Below are 17,143 nucleotides of genomic sequence, written 5' to 3'. Positions count from 1 at the left end.
TCTGTATTTCTGTTTTATTAGTTTTGATTAAAATGAATTTATGGACCAGTTTAACACATTTAAAAAACAGTCAAACATGAATATCTCTATAAAGCAGGTAAAGCAGTCTGCAGTTAAACCTGCTGGTTGAACCAGGAAGTCTTTGAGTCGACGTTCAACGTTAGTTCTCATTCAATCTTCTCACATGTGTCATTTTCCTCTGGAACTTTCTCGCCAGGCTGAGTGTGTGTGGTCTCTCAGAGAGAAGCTGTGAAGATCTGTCCTCACTTCTCAGCTCCCAGTCCTCCAGTCTGACAGAACTGGACCTGAGTAACAACAACCTGCAGGATTCAGGAGTGAAGAAGTTGTCTGGTGGACTGAAGAGTCCAAACTGTAAACTGGAAACTCTCAGGTCAGGATTCATCACACTGAGTGTTTAAAGGCGTTTTTATTCATGACTTACATGATACCTGAGAAGCTGTTTGGATGAATATCTACAGTGGCCTTGAAGTGTCATTGCAGTACAAAAACCACAACACTCCACAATTAGCAGCAATACAAAGGGAACAATGTGAGACGAGTCCAGTTCTTCATTCAGCTTTACTTTCACTGCAAGTCTGTCTAAGTTTTTGTGTTTTCTGTTAAATTAAATTCAATTAAACTTTATTTATATAGCGTTAAATCACGGCAATGCCATCTCAAGACGCTTTACAGACAGGAAAAAAAAACCTAATGAAAGCCAATTCATAACAGCCTATATACGGAAACCAACAGATTGAGTTGGAGGCTCCAACTCAATCTCCCATCCTGAGCAAGCACACTGGCGACAGTGGGAAGGAAAAAACTCCCTTTTAACAGGAAGGAAACCTCCGGCAGAACCCGGCTCAAGGACAGGCAGCCATCTGCCTCTGCTGTGTGGGGGGAAGAGGACAGAAAGACAACAGACAACAGGAACTGCTACTCCCGGCCAGGGAGACCTGCTGAGACAGGAGACATACATGTTAATGATGCAACACTGTTATTGGGGGGGGGGATAGATAGAGAGAGATAAAGAGAAAAAAGCTCAGTGTATCAGGAAATGTGCCACAGCAGTCTAAACCTATAGCAGCATAACGAAGGGATGCTAACCATCCCTAGCTATAGGACTTATCAAAAAGATAAGTCTTCAGCCTAGTCTTAAAGGTGGGGAGGGTGTCTGCTTCCCTAACACTAACTGGGAGCTTATTCCATAAGAGAGGGGCCTGATAACCAAAGGCTCTGCCTCCTGCTCGGCTCTTTGAGACTCTAAGAACCACAAGTAAGCCTGCAGTCTGCGAATGAAGTACTCCGCTTGGTATAGGATAAGTATATCTGAGTATCATCTGCATAACAATGAAAGTTTATTCCATGCTGTCTAATAATTTTGCCTAAAGGGAGCATATATAGTGTGAAGAGTATTGGTCCAAGTACAGAACCTTGAGGAACTCCATGACTTACTGTAGTTTGTGAGGAGGACTTGTCATTTCCATGAACAAACTGAAGTCTATCAGATAAATATGATTTAAACCAGCTTAACGCTGTACCTGTAATTCCAACCACCTGTTCTAGTCTCTGTAACAGAATGTTATGACCGACTGTATCAAATGCAGCACTAAGATCAAGCAAGATAAGTACGGACAAAAGTCCTTTGTCTGAGGTCATAAGAAGGTCATTAGTAACTTTCACCAATGTCGTCTCAGTGCTGTGATGAGCTCTAAATCCTGACTGGAACTCTTGGAACTGGAAATTATTTCTGCTCAGGTGGGCATGTAGCTGAGCTGAAACTATTTTCTCCAGAATTTTGGACATCAACGGGAGATTAGATATAGGTCTAGAATTTGCTATCACCTGTGGATCCAGAGATTGCTTTTTAAGTAAAGGCTTGATTACAGCAGTTTTAAATGATTGTGGTACATATCCTGTCACTAAAGACATATTGATAAGATTTAATAGAGTTGTATCAACTAAAGGGAAAATGTCCTTAAAGAGGCTCGTTGGGAGAGGGTCTAAGATACAGGTGGATGGTTTAGATGAAGCTATTATTTTAGTTAATTCATGTTTTCTGCAGCCTGTCAGGATGTCTGATCACAGAGGAAGGCTGTGCTTCTCTGGCCTCGGCTCTGACCTCTAACCCATCCCATCTGAAACATCTGGACCTGAGCTACAACCATCCAGGAGAGTCAGGAGTGAAGCTGCTGATGGCTGCACTGAAGGATCCACACAGACTCAGGTATGGAGAGGCTGCTGCAGCCACACCATGTCTGATAGAGGAGGAAGATCTGTACATGTTTCTCTGTCCTTCACTCAGTCAGATGGAGTGTTAGATGAACTATTACACACAGAATTTGTTTTTTCCTTCTACTCACAGCAGAAACATAAAATATCCATAGATGGTCTTGAAGAAGAACATCTGCAGGAGCAAGGAACAAGAGAGAAAGGAAGGAGAAAGAACATCAGATAGAAACTATTAAACATTATCAAGTTTAAAATAAAATCAAGTTTCTAATAAAACAGCAGATTTGGACTTTTAAATAAGAAATCTAGAAATGCAGGTGAGAACAGGAGGGTCTTTCACCTGGATGTTCCAGCTGATCTGAGGCTTTCTGGGAGTTTCTTCCAGACATGTAGAGCATAGAAGCTGAATGAAGCTTCTCCATCTGCTTGTGAAGGAAAAAAGAAAAAAAAAACGCCTGCACTAAATAAATATCTACATGCCTACATACCGTTACATTTAATCTGAAGCTGAGTCTCCAACGGAAAACCTTTGCTCAGGTGTAGCAGCACTCCACCTTAACTATTAGTTCCATCCAGTTAATAGATGTTGTGACGCTGTGAGCAGAGTCCCGGCTGCTCTTACTGCATCAGTGTTTCCTGGAACGACTGAGGTTCCACCTGCATGTGTTTATTACATTACATGTGACGGCTATCAGTCACACACTAATGTATAATACAAAATCTTACTTTGTCAGAAAACTTACTTCAAAGTAATCCCACCTGCCCTGTTTCCACCAGTCTGCAGACTGGAACAGGAATATGCTGCACAATACTCTGCCATCTTCTTGTTTGGCTGCTAGCTAGGAATGCTATCAGATTAGCTTCCGGTCCAATATGGCGGCTGCATTTCTCCCTCTCCAGTAGCTAATGCAGCGTCTACAATATATTATGTCTATGCTGCTCACAACACTGACGCCTTTTAAAGATGTCCTCTGCACCGATACGCCACCACGTCCTCCAAAGCCAAGACGCTTTCATTAGCTGGACAGCGTCAGTGGAGACGGTTACAGGACAAAGTGTAAAATGTGTCAGCGAGTGTTTGCATGGCGCATGGTGGGCTGTCTGACGTCACACATCATGCATCAGGAAGGCAACGCTGCAGACACGTAAGAACACAGAAGTAACCCGGTTCTGACTGATCCAGTGTGGGACATGACGTCCTTTTAGCAGAAGATGTCAGAACATGGTGGAGCTGCTGCAGGAGACTGTTGTGCTTTGATTGTTTACCATGTTGAGTTTTTACAGTTGATTAAATGATCATTTATTTAATATACAGTAGTATTCACCCATCTAAATATTATATATGTCCATTTTAACTATAAGTCAGACTCATGGATTAACAGTTAATAAATAAATGCTGTTCAGAGAAAACTTTTCTATTTTTAAAAGAATTTTTATTTTAGTAGTTTTAAGTTCTCAGTTTGTTTGGTTTCTAGTTTAAAAGTTCATTGTTGCTCCCTCCACACAAGCAGACCTGCTTTAGTTGCTGCTGCTGCTAGGGATGCACCGATACCAGTACCAGTATTGGTATTGGTGCATTCCTCAATTCCAAACGTGTGTACTCGTACCTGGTATTAATAAAAGTGTACCAATACCACAACCGATACTGGTATCTGTATCGGTACCAGTATCAAGCTAGCACAGATGTGTTTGATGACATGTTCCAGACGTGTTTTAAAAGAAATAAATGCCTTCAATGTTAAAATGTGACATTTTTTGTTCCACTAAAACAGTTATCCTCACTATTAATTCAACAAGAGCTGCACTCAATAAACTAAGACGAGGAGAACCACCAGACCCCCCAGACAAACAGCGTTCCCACGCTACGTATCCTGCTACGTTGCCAAATCAGTAACATTCAGCTTTTTAGCAAGGAATGGTTATCCTAAATGTTGCACGGAGTAATGGCATTCTTATGCAACAGTATCTGGTGAAAATACAATAATGCCTCCAGAATGTGGACGTTTCTTTTTCATTATATATACGGAGCTACCGACGGAGCAGCTCTTTGGTGGAGTTCGCTGCAGCTGAAATCAGCCAGAACTGGCAACTCTGACAGGGTCAGTTAGGGCCGTTAGGACAGCAAAGTTTCTGCAAGCAGCCTGCAGCTCTTGTTTGTGGAGAGAACTGCAGCGTTGAGGATCATTATGACTTGTTTAGATGCATTTTCAGAAAGCCAGAGGCTGCTTCACGAGTCAGTGAGCCGCATGCGATGAGGAACACGGCACTAAAAGCTGGATCTTTGTTTCAAAACCACACATTTATAGTTGTATTTAGGTAAAATGTGTCGAATCAGAATAAAACTTGTTGAAATTGTTAGATCTGTAATGTTATTATATTTGTATTGGTGAGGTAACTTCAGAAAGGATGGGTCATTTATTACAAGCTAATGAAATCTTACACAGTTATAACAGCAGTAATAACCATAGTCACAATAATGTTGACATAAACACATCTGGTATCGGTAAATATTCAAAGTTCAGATATCGGTATCGGATCGGAACTCCCAAAAAGTGGATCAGTGCATCCCTAGCTGCTGCCAAATGCTCCATCATGCAGTTTCTCAGTAACCAGCTTCACTGATTCTGCAGTTTTTTCTTCTATATTTCCCTGTTATATATTAAATATGGAAGCATGTTATTACGGCTTTATGGAGCCTAATTAACAGCACTTTATAGACACAACATAAAAGCCAGCACTGCTGTGGGAGGGGGGCCGTGGTGGTCATGGCCCCGAGGAGCTGTGGTGGCCGTCCCTTATGTTCACTTCTGAAAGTTGGCAACGCACGTAGATGTGAAGAGAGACGTTAAAACTGTGTCACTGACCAGTCTACTGGTGCACCGGGGTGTGGACTGGCCCCCGCTGGGTGGTCAGCTGGGGGTCCCAGTCCTCTGTGGGCGCTGTGTGGGCCCCCTACCTGTGGGATTGGGAGGTTTAGGGGCCTGTGTCCTGTCCACCCTGGGTGCCTGGTACCCGGCAGGGTCTACATCTGCCAGTCTCGGCCCCCTGGGGCTTGTGCCCACTGACTGTGGGGGGGCTCTGGCCGGGGCCCCCCTTTGCCCCCTCGTGGCCGGGCGCCGGGCTGACTTCAGGGTGGGGGGCTGGGGTCTGTGGTCGGGGTGGCTACCGTTGGGTCTCAGGGTCCTCCTGGCCTGCCTCTGACCTTTGTGCAGGCGGGGTCACATTGGCATGATGACTCTTGTGCGAACACGTTTCACTCCGTGTGTTCTGCATGTGACACAGTCACTGAGTCGTCCTGCAGGTTTACTCACTAACACACATTTTCCCTTCATTTACTTCTGTGTGTGTTTCTGCTTTTAGTTGAAATCCATTTTTCCACTTTGTTCATCTCTGGTGCTCCTTCAGTTGCTGACTTTGTCTTCCTGGGGGGGCCATGAGATGCCCTTTATGTCTCTGTACAGGTGCAGCAGATGGTCTAGAAGCTGTGATTGGATTGCAGTGTTTCCTTCCTGGTGTATTTCTGTCTCCTCTTTGTCTTCTGTTTACTTTCCTTTCTGTTCTCTTTCTATCCTTGTTCTGTCTTCTTCTCCGCTCAGGTCCAGCTGTACCATGGAAACTCAGTAAAACCAACATTTATTCTACATAAACTAATAAAATAAAAACTTAAATGATGAAGGGGATCTTTATATCTATGAAGCTCCTCTTTGCTCAGCAGAACACAGCAGCCAGACCATCATTCTGCTGCTTTCATGCTGGACAAGTTAAAAAAAACTGTCAGTGAATGAGGCCGTCAGAAAAATGAACTTCTGAACGTGACTTTTTCTTTTCTTTTTTATAAAATCTATAGAATGAAAAGCTTTATCTGCATGACAAGCTCCTGCTTCTCACCGACAGAAAGATCCATCAAAGCTTGATCAGTTCCTAAATGTGTGATCTGGTTTTTCTGCTCTTCTTTCCAGAATTAGTGAGTTTTTTCTCCAACCTTTCTTCCATCGGTCGGCCTCTGCTGCAGCCTCAGTCCATCATGCTGCTTTTTATTTCCACAGCCTGTATTGTTGCCTGTTGGACACATTTCACTTCAGATTCCTTCTTCTAAAGTATTTCCATCATGTTTCTGTCACTACTTTATCCTCTTAACCTGTTTGCAGGTTTATTCCTGTCAGCTAACTGATCTTTCCATCAATGTGTGCCATTATTTCAGAGCCTGCATATGAGCTCCCGTCTCGTTCACACCAGACCCTCTTCACCCCCGTTCAGTCAGTTTCTTCTCTATACATGTGCTCCCAGAAATGACAAGCTGTCACTCATTTATTTAACCTTTATTTGAACTGGTTAGTCACTGAGGTTTCCCTCATTTACAGGGACGACGAGTTTACAGCAACACATCATAAACACAGAACAATAAAATCAAAACAAATCCAGATGACTTCACAAAGATAAATATAAATAAAAGTTTGAAATCAATGACGTGGTTGTATAAAACTAATAAAAATACTTCACAACAACAAGACCATGATGAATTTAAAAAGTCAGACATGAAACATTTAAAATCAGTAAAAGATGGGATGATCTCCAGTCCCAGAGATTACTGAAGTGTTCCATGTATCTGGAGCGTTAAAAGAGAAGGCCCAACTCAAACAAACGGGACTTTAAAGAGGTCAGGCTACTGGAACGACTGGGATCAAACCCACAGCTCCTCTCTGGTAGGGATGAAATGTATGGAGGCAGTTTTCCAGTCAGAGCCTTAAAAATAAAAAATAGCAGTGTTTCCTGCATCTGTCACTGAGAGAGGAGCAGCCAGCCTTCTGATAGAAGAGGCAGTGGTGGGTGTCATAGCTCTCCCCGGTAAGAAATCTGAGAGCAGAGAGGTAGATGGAGTCCAGAGGTTTGAGGGTTGTTGCTGCTGCATGTCTATAGATGATGTCGCCGTAATCCAACCCTGATAAAAAGACAGGCAACTGTTTTCTTCCTGCCAGTTAGGGATAGGTATGATTTGTTCCCATACAGGAAGCCGTAGAGTGTCGTAGAGCGGAGACAAGAGCATTGACATGGTACCTAAAGGTTCATTTTTCATCTCTCCAGAGGCCGACATACTTCTATTCAGTGACTCGCTGAATGCGAGAGCCATCCCTGCTAGATAAAAATAAAAATGTGTTGCTGCCGTCCATGTTTCTGGAACGGGAAAATAACATCAATTTAGTCTTTTTGTCATTTAAAACCAGCTTTAAGCTGATAAGAGCCTCCTGAAGAATATTAAAAGAAAGCTGGAGTTTCTCTGTGGCCATCGAGTCAGCAGTACAATACAGGATAGTGTCATCTGCATATCAGCGGGCATGACAGTCACTAAGAGAAGGAATTATATTGTTAATATGTCACAAGTTGTGACTTCCAGTTGATCCCCGGGCCACACCAACACACACACGAATGACAGTGGAATTTAAAAACAAAGGAGTTTATTCACTCTCTTACTTAAAGCTAAAACGTGAATTTAAAAAGGATAAAAGAAATAAAATAGTCCAACCCAATAAATGGAGGGGACAGGGCACCCGGTCCTTATGAGTCCCTTGTAAGCCCCTGTCCACAATCCTCCTAGAAGGCGAACCAGCATCTTGTGAATGTGTGTGGCGGCGTGCGACGGCGCTAAGTCCTTCCTCCTTCTGCATCAAGCGGAGGATCTCTTTGCTCTGCGGTGTCCGCGTTGCTTGGCCCCGCTGTGCCAAGAGTCTGAAGTCCTGCCAAGAGAAACCCGGAGTGAGATAATCGGCAACTGTTTGTCTCTTTTCTTAACGCATCCACACTATGTCCTAAGGGTTTGGTTCGTCCCTTTACTTATCTTGAAGCAGGCGTTTCCGTTTCTCCATTGCCGGTTGTCCGCGCTCCAAGGGATCTCTTTCCGCTGATTGGTCTCACCTGTTGCTGAATCAGTCCTTTTTATTGTCCACCAATCCACCATAATTGGGAAAGGGGAAACGTAACAGGGCGGAGCTGCACTCCATTGTTCATAATCCATGGCCAAAAAGTCCATAAAAACAAACACATAAACCACAGAAAAACATGCATTAAAAACACAAAGATAAAAACATGCGTTGGCCACAAACATCTAAAATACAAAGGCAGCTCCTATCGGCCCGAGACAGAAACGGTGAAAAGGTCCCGATACAGACCCTGGTGGTACACCTTTAGTTACAGGTACGATGTCAGAACTTAAAATTAGTAGTGTGACAAAGAAGCCTTGTCACACACCCTGCAGACCGACACCAAACACACACACACACACCTGTACCTACCTGATGGTGGTCCTGAGGACCATCACGCCACCAGAGACACACCCACGGTACCGGTTAGCAGCCGCATTCCCGACGTTCCACCTACTGTTAGCAGATCATTAGGGGAGCACACCCAGTTGTCTCCTTACTAATACTGGGAATAAGCTGCTGGACAGTTACTTACCGTGCATCTCCAGGCCTGCTGGTAGTTTGTGAAAACCGAGGCAACGCTCGGGCCGCGTTTAAGACGTCAACCTGTCGCAATGCGGCAGTGACGTCACCGTCACGTGATGCACTGAAACGCCGTATCACATGAATAATCCTGTTTATTTTGACCTGTGTTATGATGATTCTACTGATGTTGGGAATGTTTAAATGTGTTTCCTTTGTGGAATGTTTTGGTATGCATATTTGTTATGGAGAACAAACGGTGTTTCAGAAAAAGCCTACTATCTGTGGTAACTGGGAAGCTTCCTGTTAGGGGAGGAGCTTGATGTTTATAAGGAGCTCATTTCTGAGCTGGCAGGGTGGCGAGTAGGTTGGAATGTGTATTGTGAAGCTGGCATCTAGAGAACTATTGGTGAGATCTTGTACATATTGTAAATATTGTACATACTGGGACGGGACACTGTATATATTGCTGCACTTTGGAGGAGTTAGGGCTGGAAGATTAATCAGATTTTAATCTCAGTGACGATCTGGGTTTCCAACGATGATAAAAATAAAAGGGTGTGATTTCTTTCCTCTCTGCAGTTTCCTCTCCTGCTGTCTTCAGCTGCTAATCGAGCGTCTCTGGCGTTGCAGCGCTGTGCTGTAAACTCCTCCCACAGCCGCTTTGCTTTCATTCAGACACTGTTGCCAACTTGGAGACTTTCTCTCTAAATCTGGAGACTTTCAAACCCCCTTGGTGACTTTTTTGTTCAAAGCGACAAATCTAGCGACTTTTACTGGAGTTATTGGAGACTTTTCTGGTGTTTTGGCGACTGACTTGAAGGCTCATATTGTTCTGCAGTTACTGTAAGGAAGGAGCAGCGGGAGCCTCTCCCGTCCTAAAGCACCCGGCGGCCAGTCTCCCAGTCGCCTCCGGCTGCAGGTGCAATGTAGAATAATGGCAGTAGGTTGTGGAAGTTCACTACAACATAGTTTATATTTATCTATTGAGTTTACATCAGTATTTGCACTTTGTCAAGACAAAGCTTCATGTTGTTTGTTTTCTAAAAGATGTGGAATCCTAAAGACATTGTTTAAAAGCCTGTTTAATGTTAAATAAATTCATCTTGTTAAAGATAATGGAGAATTGTGTTAAATAATCCAGATCTCAGTTTCAGTCCAAATAATTGTGATGATTATTTTGACCATAATGGAGCAGCCCTAGGAGGAGTTGTAAATAAAGCACCTCAACGGAGCGATGACTGCACCATCATCCTTGTTAAGAGCACAGAACCGCGTGACAACCAGACTTTACACATTGACGCCTCGATGATAAGTAGTCAGAGAACCAATCACAGCCACTCGTATGGAAACCTAGATTGCGTAATCTATTCAGCAGAATATTGTGATCAACTGCAGATCCGGAGTGGGACTCATTTTCAGCCCTGGAGTTTTATGCCTCAGACCAGCCCACTATGACCTTTTAAAACCAACCAATGATAACCTTACATGTTAAGTCTACACTTGCACACTGCTCTGCAACCCCTTTTAATCCAGTCTAGTTTTCTAAAATATCTCCAATTTAGTGCAAGTAAGGATTGTTTCATAATTCAGATTTATTTCAACTCAGATGTTGTTGAACATCTCCAACACATCTTTTAGAACAAAATCAGAATCTACATTCTGTTCAATAAATGTTCATAGATGTCCAAACCTTAAAGATAAAGTCATACATAAAATATTAAACATTAAATAGAAGATAATAGAAAGAGTTTTACTTTCTAATAACACTATAAACTCTTTTTTCACTGTAAGTAAACAGTTTCATCACAACTTCACAAAAATAAAAAGCAGAGTTAAAGGGGAAATCTCCAACTCTATTCTTTACATCAGAATTTCCTTTTCTGAATATTAAATATCAAGCAAATTAGTGTCCATGGAGATCTAATCCTTATGAATAAAGAATAAAAACTGCTCTGTTCTCTGCAGGTTTGGTATTAACAGTCTAATGATGCTTGGTGATAAACAAATGATAAATAAATAAATAGGAAAACCAGCGGCCCTTGCTGCCCAAACATAAGTCCGGCCCACCAGGAATTATCCCGGTCCTCCCGATCAGACACACACAATGCTTTTGATAAGTCAACAAATAAAGCAGCACAATAGTTTGTTCTGATCTAAAGCTGTGATTCTATCAGTAGTGATGAAGGTGATGGCTGAAGCAGTGCTGTGGTTGGGTCTAAATGAGAGACATGTCATGTCCATGTTAGCATGCTCTGACCCCCCTCCTCCTTTCAGGGTGGAGCCTGCTGGAGAAGCATGGTTGAGACCAGGTCTGAGGAAGTGTAAGTGTGTTTTTCACTGGATTCATCACATTCAACCATCTTCACACCGTCCCATCACTCATTCATCAGTCACATCAAAGTGTCAATAGATCAATAAGTGCAGCTGGATTGTGTTTGTTCTCTCCATCAGATTCCTGTCCACTCACCATCGACGTCAACACAGTGCACAGATACCTCAAACTGTCTGACAACAACAGGAAGGTGACGTGTGTGGAGGAGCGTCAGTCATATCCTGGTCATCCAGACAGATTTATTTATTCTCAGCTGCTGTGTGAAAATGTTCTGACTGGTCGCTGCTACTGGGAGGTGGAGTGGAGAGGATTCGTTTATATAGCAGTGAGTTACAGAGAAATCAGCAGGAGGTCTGTGTTTGGATGGAATGATCAGTCCTGGAGTCTGAGATGCTCTGATGGTGGAGGCTACTCTGTCTGTCACAATAAGAAATTCACACCCATCTCCTCCTCCTCCTCCTCCTCCTCCTCCTCCTCCTCCTCCTCCTCTGTCTCTAACAGAGTAGCAGTGTATGTGGACTGTTCTGCTGGCTCTCTGTCCTTCTACAAAGTCTCCTCTGACTCCCTGATCCACCTCCACACCTTCATCACCACATTCACTCATCCTCTCTATGCTGGGTTTGGAGTCTGGCCCTGGTCTGGTTCCTGGTCTGGTTCCAGGTCTGGTTCCTGGTCTGGTTCCAGGTCTGGTTCCAGGTCTGGTTCCTGGTCTGGTTCCTGGGTGTCTCTGTGTGGAGTGTAAAGACTCTGCTGGCAGCAGAGAAGCTGATGAACAGATGCTTCAGGCTGTACATGTCTGTCTCTTTCACTCAGAAACATCTTTTCAGATTCAGTTTGTGTGTGAAACTCTTCTAAATGATTCTTGGAAACTTCTTCCTCTTCAGTCCTTTAAAGATGGAAGCTGAGCTTCTTCCAGGATCCACATGTTGTTTTTCTGTCTGTTTCCAGTCAAAGCTTCACACTGAGTATCAGGATGTTGTGTTCAGCTCATGTCGGCTGCAGTTACATGTTGAATTAAAGATGCATTATTGATTTGTGTCACATTCTCCAAATGTTTCCTTTTATCTCAATAAAAACTCTCACAATCATTTCAGTCTTTATTTCTTCTAGTTTGCTCTTAATATCAGAAAGTGAAATGATTTCAGAGCATTTCATTCTAATGTTTGATGCTTCCTGGAATTACTTTCACTTTCATTTCTTCCTTTTTCTCAAATTCTACCTAAAGAAAGAAAAGAAAGGTTAGACGTCGTCATTAGCTTGGAAGTCAAACAAGTCAAAGTCCGTCCCACTTCTGGGACGTCCGTCTGTCCAGTTAGGACCTAACACTGATTGTGGATCAGTTCCACCTGATCAAACTGATCCACAATCTATGAAAGTATGAAACTACAAGTGTTGTGTTGTCAGTAAAAGCAGAAAGATCCAGCTGAAGATCTTAAGTCTTACTATTCCAGTACACATACTTAGTGGCCGATCACACGCACTTATCAATACTTTCCAGATGAAATCAGCAAACTGCCAGAAACATTCAAAGGGCTTTTATTGATTGAAAAGTGTCTTGTTTTAATGAGAAGGACAGGAGAGCGTCCGCTTGTCTGATGGCTGTGTTTAATGTTGTAGAAAAGGTGATCCAGACGCGACACGCTGGTTAGAACACACCGCTGCTGCAGAACACTGCTGCTGACGTTTTGTCATGTCTCAGTAAAGTGTGGGAGGAATTCCCAACAACATGACACAGCTGAGAGTTGAATGTGGACAAGAAGACAAAACAAAGGCCAACATTTCTAGCATCACTGACACAGACGCTACAAGCTGAGGAGCCTCCTCTCTGCTGACGTCTCTTTGTATTTCCAGCAGAAAAACATCCACAAGAGGAAAAGACTGGAAAGCCTTCTGAGAGGCTCGTCTCCTCCAGCTGATAGAAACAATCATAGTGAGCATCTGAAAAGAATCACTTTAGTGTACAAAGCATTGATGGGCCACCAGCTCTCATGTGAACGTGGAGTTGGGCTTTTCCAGCGTTTCCCTGCACGTCATTGGGGAGAGGCGTCCCGCCATGTGGCCTGTTTCTCTGGAACTTTGGCTGAAACTTTTAGCGCATATTTTCCAGGAATACGGCTTCTGGCCGCTGTGGCTTGGCATGTGGACGCTTCCCACTGAGACATTTTCCACAGGTGTGACAGGAAGAAGGCCTCTCACCTGTGTGGCTTCTCATATCAACAGTCAGATGACTTGTAGAAGAAAGCCGTTTTCCACAGGTAGTGCAGCTAAAAGGCTTTTTACCTGCATGGACTCTGCTGGGACAAGTCACTTTGCTACGCTGAGCCAAACTTTCACCACATATTCTGCATGAATATGTCTTCTGGCTTCTGCTGTGGGCCCACATGTTCTGTTCTGTGGAACGTTTAGCAGAGATTTTACAGGGAAACGCCGTCTCACCTGTGTGGATTCTTCTGTCTCATCATTTTAGATCTTCTAAAAACTTTTCCACCATCGTCACAGTTCACAAACTGTTCAGCCACGTCAGTCTGACATGGACTCTCTGACATTCCAGAGTTTTCCACAGTCCTGCTGTGACTTCCATCACGCTCACTGTGGTTCCTGTCAATGTTCCAGTCCTGTCCTGTTCATCCAGATTCATTCATTACAAAGCCTGTTTCCAAGATTATTTTACGATTTAATTTGATTAAAATTCATTTAAGTGAAAAAAATGTTGCTTTTGGGACAAAATTTGTTCTGCCTTTAAAATGTAATTAATTGAGATTAATTAACTACAAAGTCTGCATTTAATTGGACTATTTTTCTAATCAAGTCCCACCCCTATAAAAATATTTAAACTTTTGGTTAAATGTGTTCATAATTTTACACCTGAAGTTTTCCAGTTTTTTCCATTTCTTTGATTTTTTTTAATATTTATATTAAAAAATTGTGTTTTTGATAATAATGAAACATATAAAGTGTCGTGTTTATAACAATCTGCTGCTTGTGAGTTTTTCAGGTGAAATTTTTTTTCTCATTTTGTTCCAGATTCTGTTTTCTGTAATAAATAAAATAAACTCTTTTTTCTTCGATACAAATGAAGCTGAATCCTAAAGACTCAGGAAAGAAACATGTTTCAATTTATTTTACATAAATAAAAATAAAATGAAAAATACTTAATGTTTAAATATTTAGTAATATTTGATGACGTTACCGTCAGCTGCAGCGTTGATCTGGGACAGAACTGGACATGGTCCCTGCAGACCTGCAGGACCCGCTACCAGTCTGAGACTCCAGTGCTGGACTGTTGGATCCGGTCTGAGTCCCAGGAGCAGAAGGTGGACATAGAAAACCCGTCCAGGGGCCTCATTTATCAAACTGTGCGGAGCAACGCTGTCTACAGGTGGCGTACGTACGGAAAACAGGAAATGCGGCGCAAAAAAACTTCCCTTTACGAAGCAGTGTGCACCACATTCCACACCCGTTTCCCTTCATAAATCAGGATCAACACTAAATCTGGAGCAGGTGAGGAAGTGCATTTCTCTGCCCTCATGATGACTATAAAAGGTCAGTTAAACGCCTCAGATGAATATTCAGTATCTCATTTCCATGGTGGCTCAGCAGGGCAAAAGAACAAAAAATAGAAACTTCATGGAGTATGAGGTAGAGGTCATCATCAAAAACATTGAAAAACGTAAAAAGGTGTTATTTGACGGACATGGGACAGGCATCACCAATGCCAGAAAGGCAGAGAGATGGCAGCAGGTGGCCGATGCAGTAAATGCCGTCTCCTCAGAAGGCCGGACGGTCCCGGAGATTAAAAAAAAAGTGGTCCGACATCAAAGAGGAGGCAAAGAAGTGCATTGCTCTCCACAAACATAGTGTGTGCACCACAGGTGGAGGAAGGGAAATACCGCAGCTCACTCCCACAGCTGAGAAGCTGGCAGGGCTAATCGGAGAGTCCCTACTGAGTGGAGTGGTGTCTGAGGCAGAGGGGGACCCAGAAGCACACGTGCAACAGGCTCCGGATGATGCTGGTAATTTCAAATTATAAAATGAACATGTACAGACAACTTTTATATGAATGCCACCAGTTTATTTAGTGTCAATGCATTTCCACTATAGTTCCTGGGTGTTCAGCTAGAGCAGTAGTACCACAGCTGTGGTTGGAGATGGGGACGCCCCTGACGTCACGGCACCTCATGCGCCCCCTCGTAGCAGCCGTGTCCTCACAGAAGAAGTCCTGCAGGTGCAGAGGGACACAATCAGTGCCATAAAACAGGTGGCTACGGAGTTGAAAGAAAAATAAAGTCTGCCTTGAAAGACATAGGCACTGCACTAAAGAAACTTGTAAATAAATGAAAATTCTTTACCTCTTATGTCATAAGCATTGCATCACTTCCAGACGCGTTGTACATCTGCAGCATTTGGTTCAAACACAAGGGGATGGGGTTCGAGGTCGGGGACAATAGTAGGGTCTGGTGTTGGCAGGGGAACGTTTGCATTTAGTGCCATGTTACGCAGCACAGCACATGCCCGCGCAATTTTTGACACATTTGCAGGTGAGTAGCACAAGCTGCCTCCTGATGCATCGATGGACCTCCACCTCCACTTTAGCAGCCTGATGGCCCGCTCCACAAGAGAGTGTGTCTGGTTGTGGCGCATGTTACATGCTTTACTTCATAAACCGGACTGTTTTCCCCTTTTTGGGAGACAACTATATGTATCTGTTTTTCCCAATGTGAGCGCAGTTTTCCAGGTCCTCCGCGCTCTGACATATTCCTTACAAGAACTCTATCACCTGGTAAAAGGACAGCACTTTGTCTTTTTTTATCATAGTACATTTTCCCTCTCGCTGTAGTCTTTTTGATGGTTTTGGATGCAATTTCATATGCCTCTTGCATTTGTTGTTGCCATTTCTGAGCATATTCCTGATGTGAGATGTACCCTTCCTTGTCATTTAATCCAAATATCAGATCAATTGGAAGTCTGGGATTTCTTCCAAATAGCAGATAAAAAGGAGAGTAACCTGTTGCTTCGCTGATGGTGCTGTTGTAAGCATGTACAACTTTATTTACATAGTCACTCCAGTTCTCCTTTTTCTCCTCATCTAGGGTCCGCAGCATAGATAACAAGGTGCGATTAAATCTTTCTGCTGGGTTCCCCTGTGGATGGTAGGGAGTTGTCTTTGACTTTGCAACACCTGTGTATTCTTGCAGTTGTCTGAATAGCTGATTCTCAAATTCTTTGCCTTGATCGTGGTGTATTTTAGAAGGGAATCTGAATTTTAAGGCAAAATCATTAAAGATTTTATCAGCTGCTGTTTTGCCTGATTTGTTACGAGTCGGGTAGGCTTGAGCAAACTTAGTGAAGTTATCTAAGATCACTAAAATATATTCATACCCTCCCCTGCTCCTTTCAAGATGGAGGTAGTCTATTGAGACCATTTCGAATGGCGCAGTTGCATGTACATGACACATAGGTGCTCTGCTATGTACTGCAGGTTTCTTTTGAACGTTGCATTTGCAAACCTGGGTTATGAAAAACTCTACATCTGTTTGCATTCTAGGCCAATAAAACCTCTGCTTAGCTAGATGTAGAACCCTGTCTACCCCCAAATGACCCATCTCAGAATGGAGGTACTTATAAACCAAATCCTTGTACTGCTCTGGAAGCACAATTTGGGAACATGTTGCTGTTTTACGCTTTAATAAACCCTCTTGAGAGACATGCAGTCTTTTCCATTCATGTGACAGCTGCTTAACTTTTTCTGTTCTTATGTTACTGTCTCTCCTGTTTGGTTTTCCTCCCAACTTTTTCATTTGGAGAATATGGGATATTGCAGGGTCTTGCAACTGTGCCTGCAGTAAGTCCTGCTGAGTAACTTTAATGTCCAGATGACTAGCCGCTGTCATCTCTTGAACATATGGGCTGCAGGAAATAGCTGAGATCCCGTCCACATCGCATTGATTGTGGGTTTCAGTTGCACTGAAAATGGCACCCAGCACTTCAGGAAGATACTTCTCTGTGCACTCAGACATGTAAGACTCCATACTCACAGGTGTCCGGGACAAGAAATCAGCATCTGCGTTGCTTTTTCCTGGATGGTACTTCAGCGTAATGTTGAAATCAGCTAACTCGGAGACCCAGCGATGGCCAGTTG

General features: G+C 43.2%; 1 protein-coding gene across 1 annotated transcript in view; it reads left to right on the top strand.

The window, feature by feature from the left end:
* The window catches only part of LOC306765669 (uncharacterized protein), a gene marked incomplete at both ends in the record, with an annotated part of 49,500 nt that extends 34,466 nt beyond the window's left edge, over window positions 1-15,034 (top strand). The window contains 6 exons of the mRNA XM_079253153.1: window positions 218-391; window positions 2,066-2,227; window positions 10,947-10,993; window positions 11,124-11,629; window positions 14,605-14,779; window positions 14,877-15,034. Of these exons, the coding sequence (XP_079109279.1) occupies window positions 218-391; window positions 2,066-2,227; window positions 10,947-10,993; window positions 11,124-11,629; window positions 14,605-14,779; window positions 14,877-15,034 (1,222 nt within the window). The remainder of the gene's footprint in view (window positions 1-217; window positions 392-2,065; window positions 2,228-10,946; window positions 10,994-11,123; window positions 11,630-14,604; window positions 14,780-14,876) is intronic.
* Window positions 15,035-17,143: the final 2,109 nt, after the last annotated feature.

The sequence above is a fragment of the Telmatherina bonti genome (genome assembly GCF_933228915.1).
Source record: "Telmatherina bonti genome assembly, chromosome: 14".
Lineage (NCBI taxonomy): Eukaryota > Metazoa > Chordata > Actinopteri > Atheriniformes > Telmatherinidae > Telmatherina > Telmatherina bonti.
Note: the sequence above shows the minus strand (reverse complement) of the source record. Positions and strands in the feature narration are given on the sequence as shown.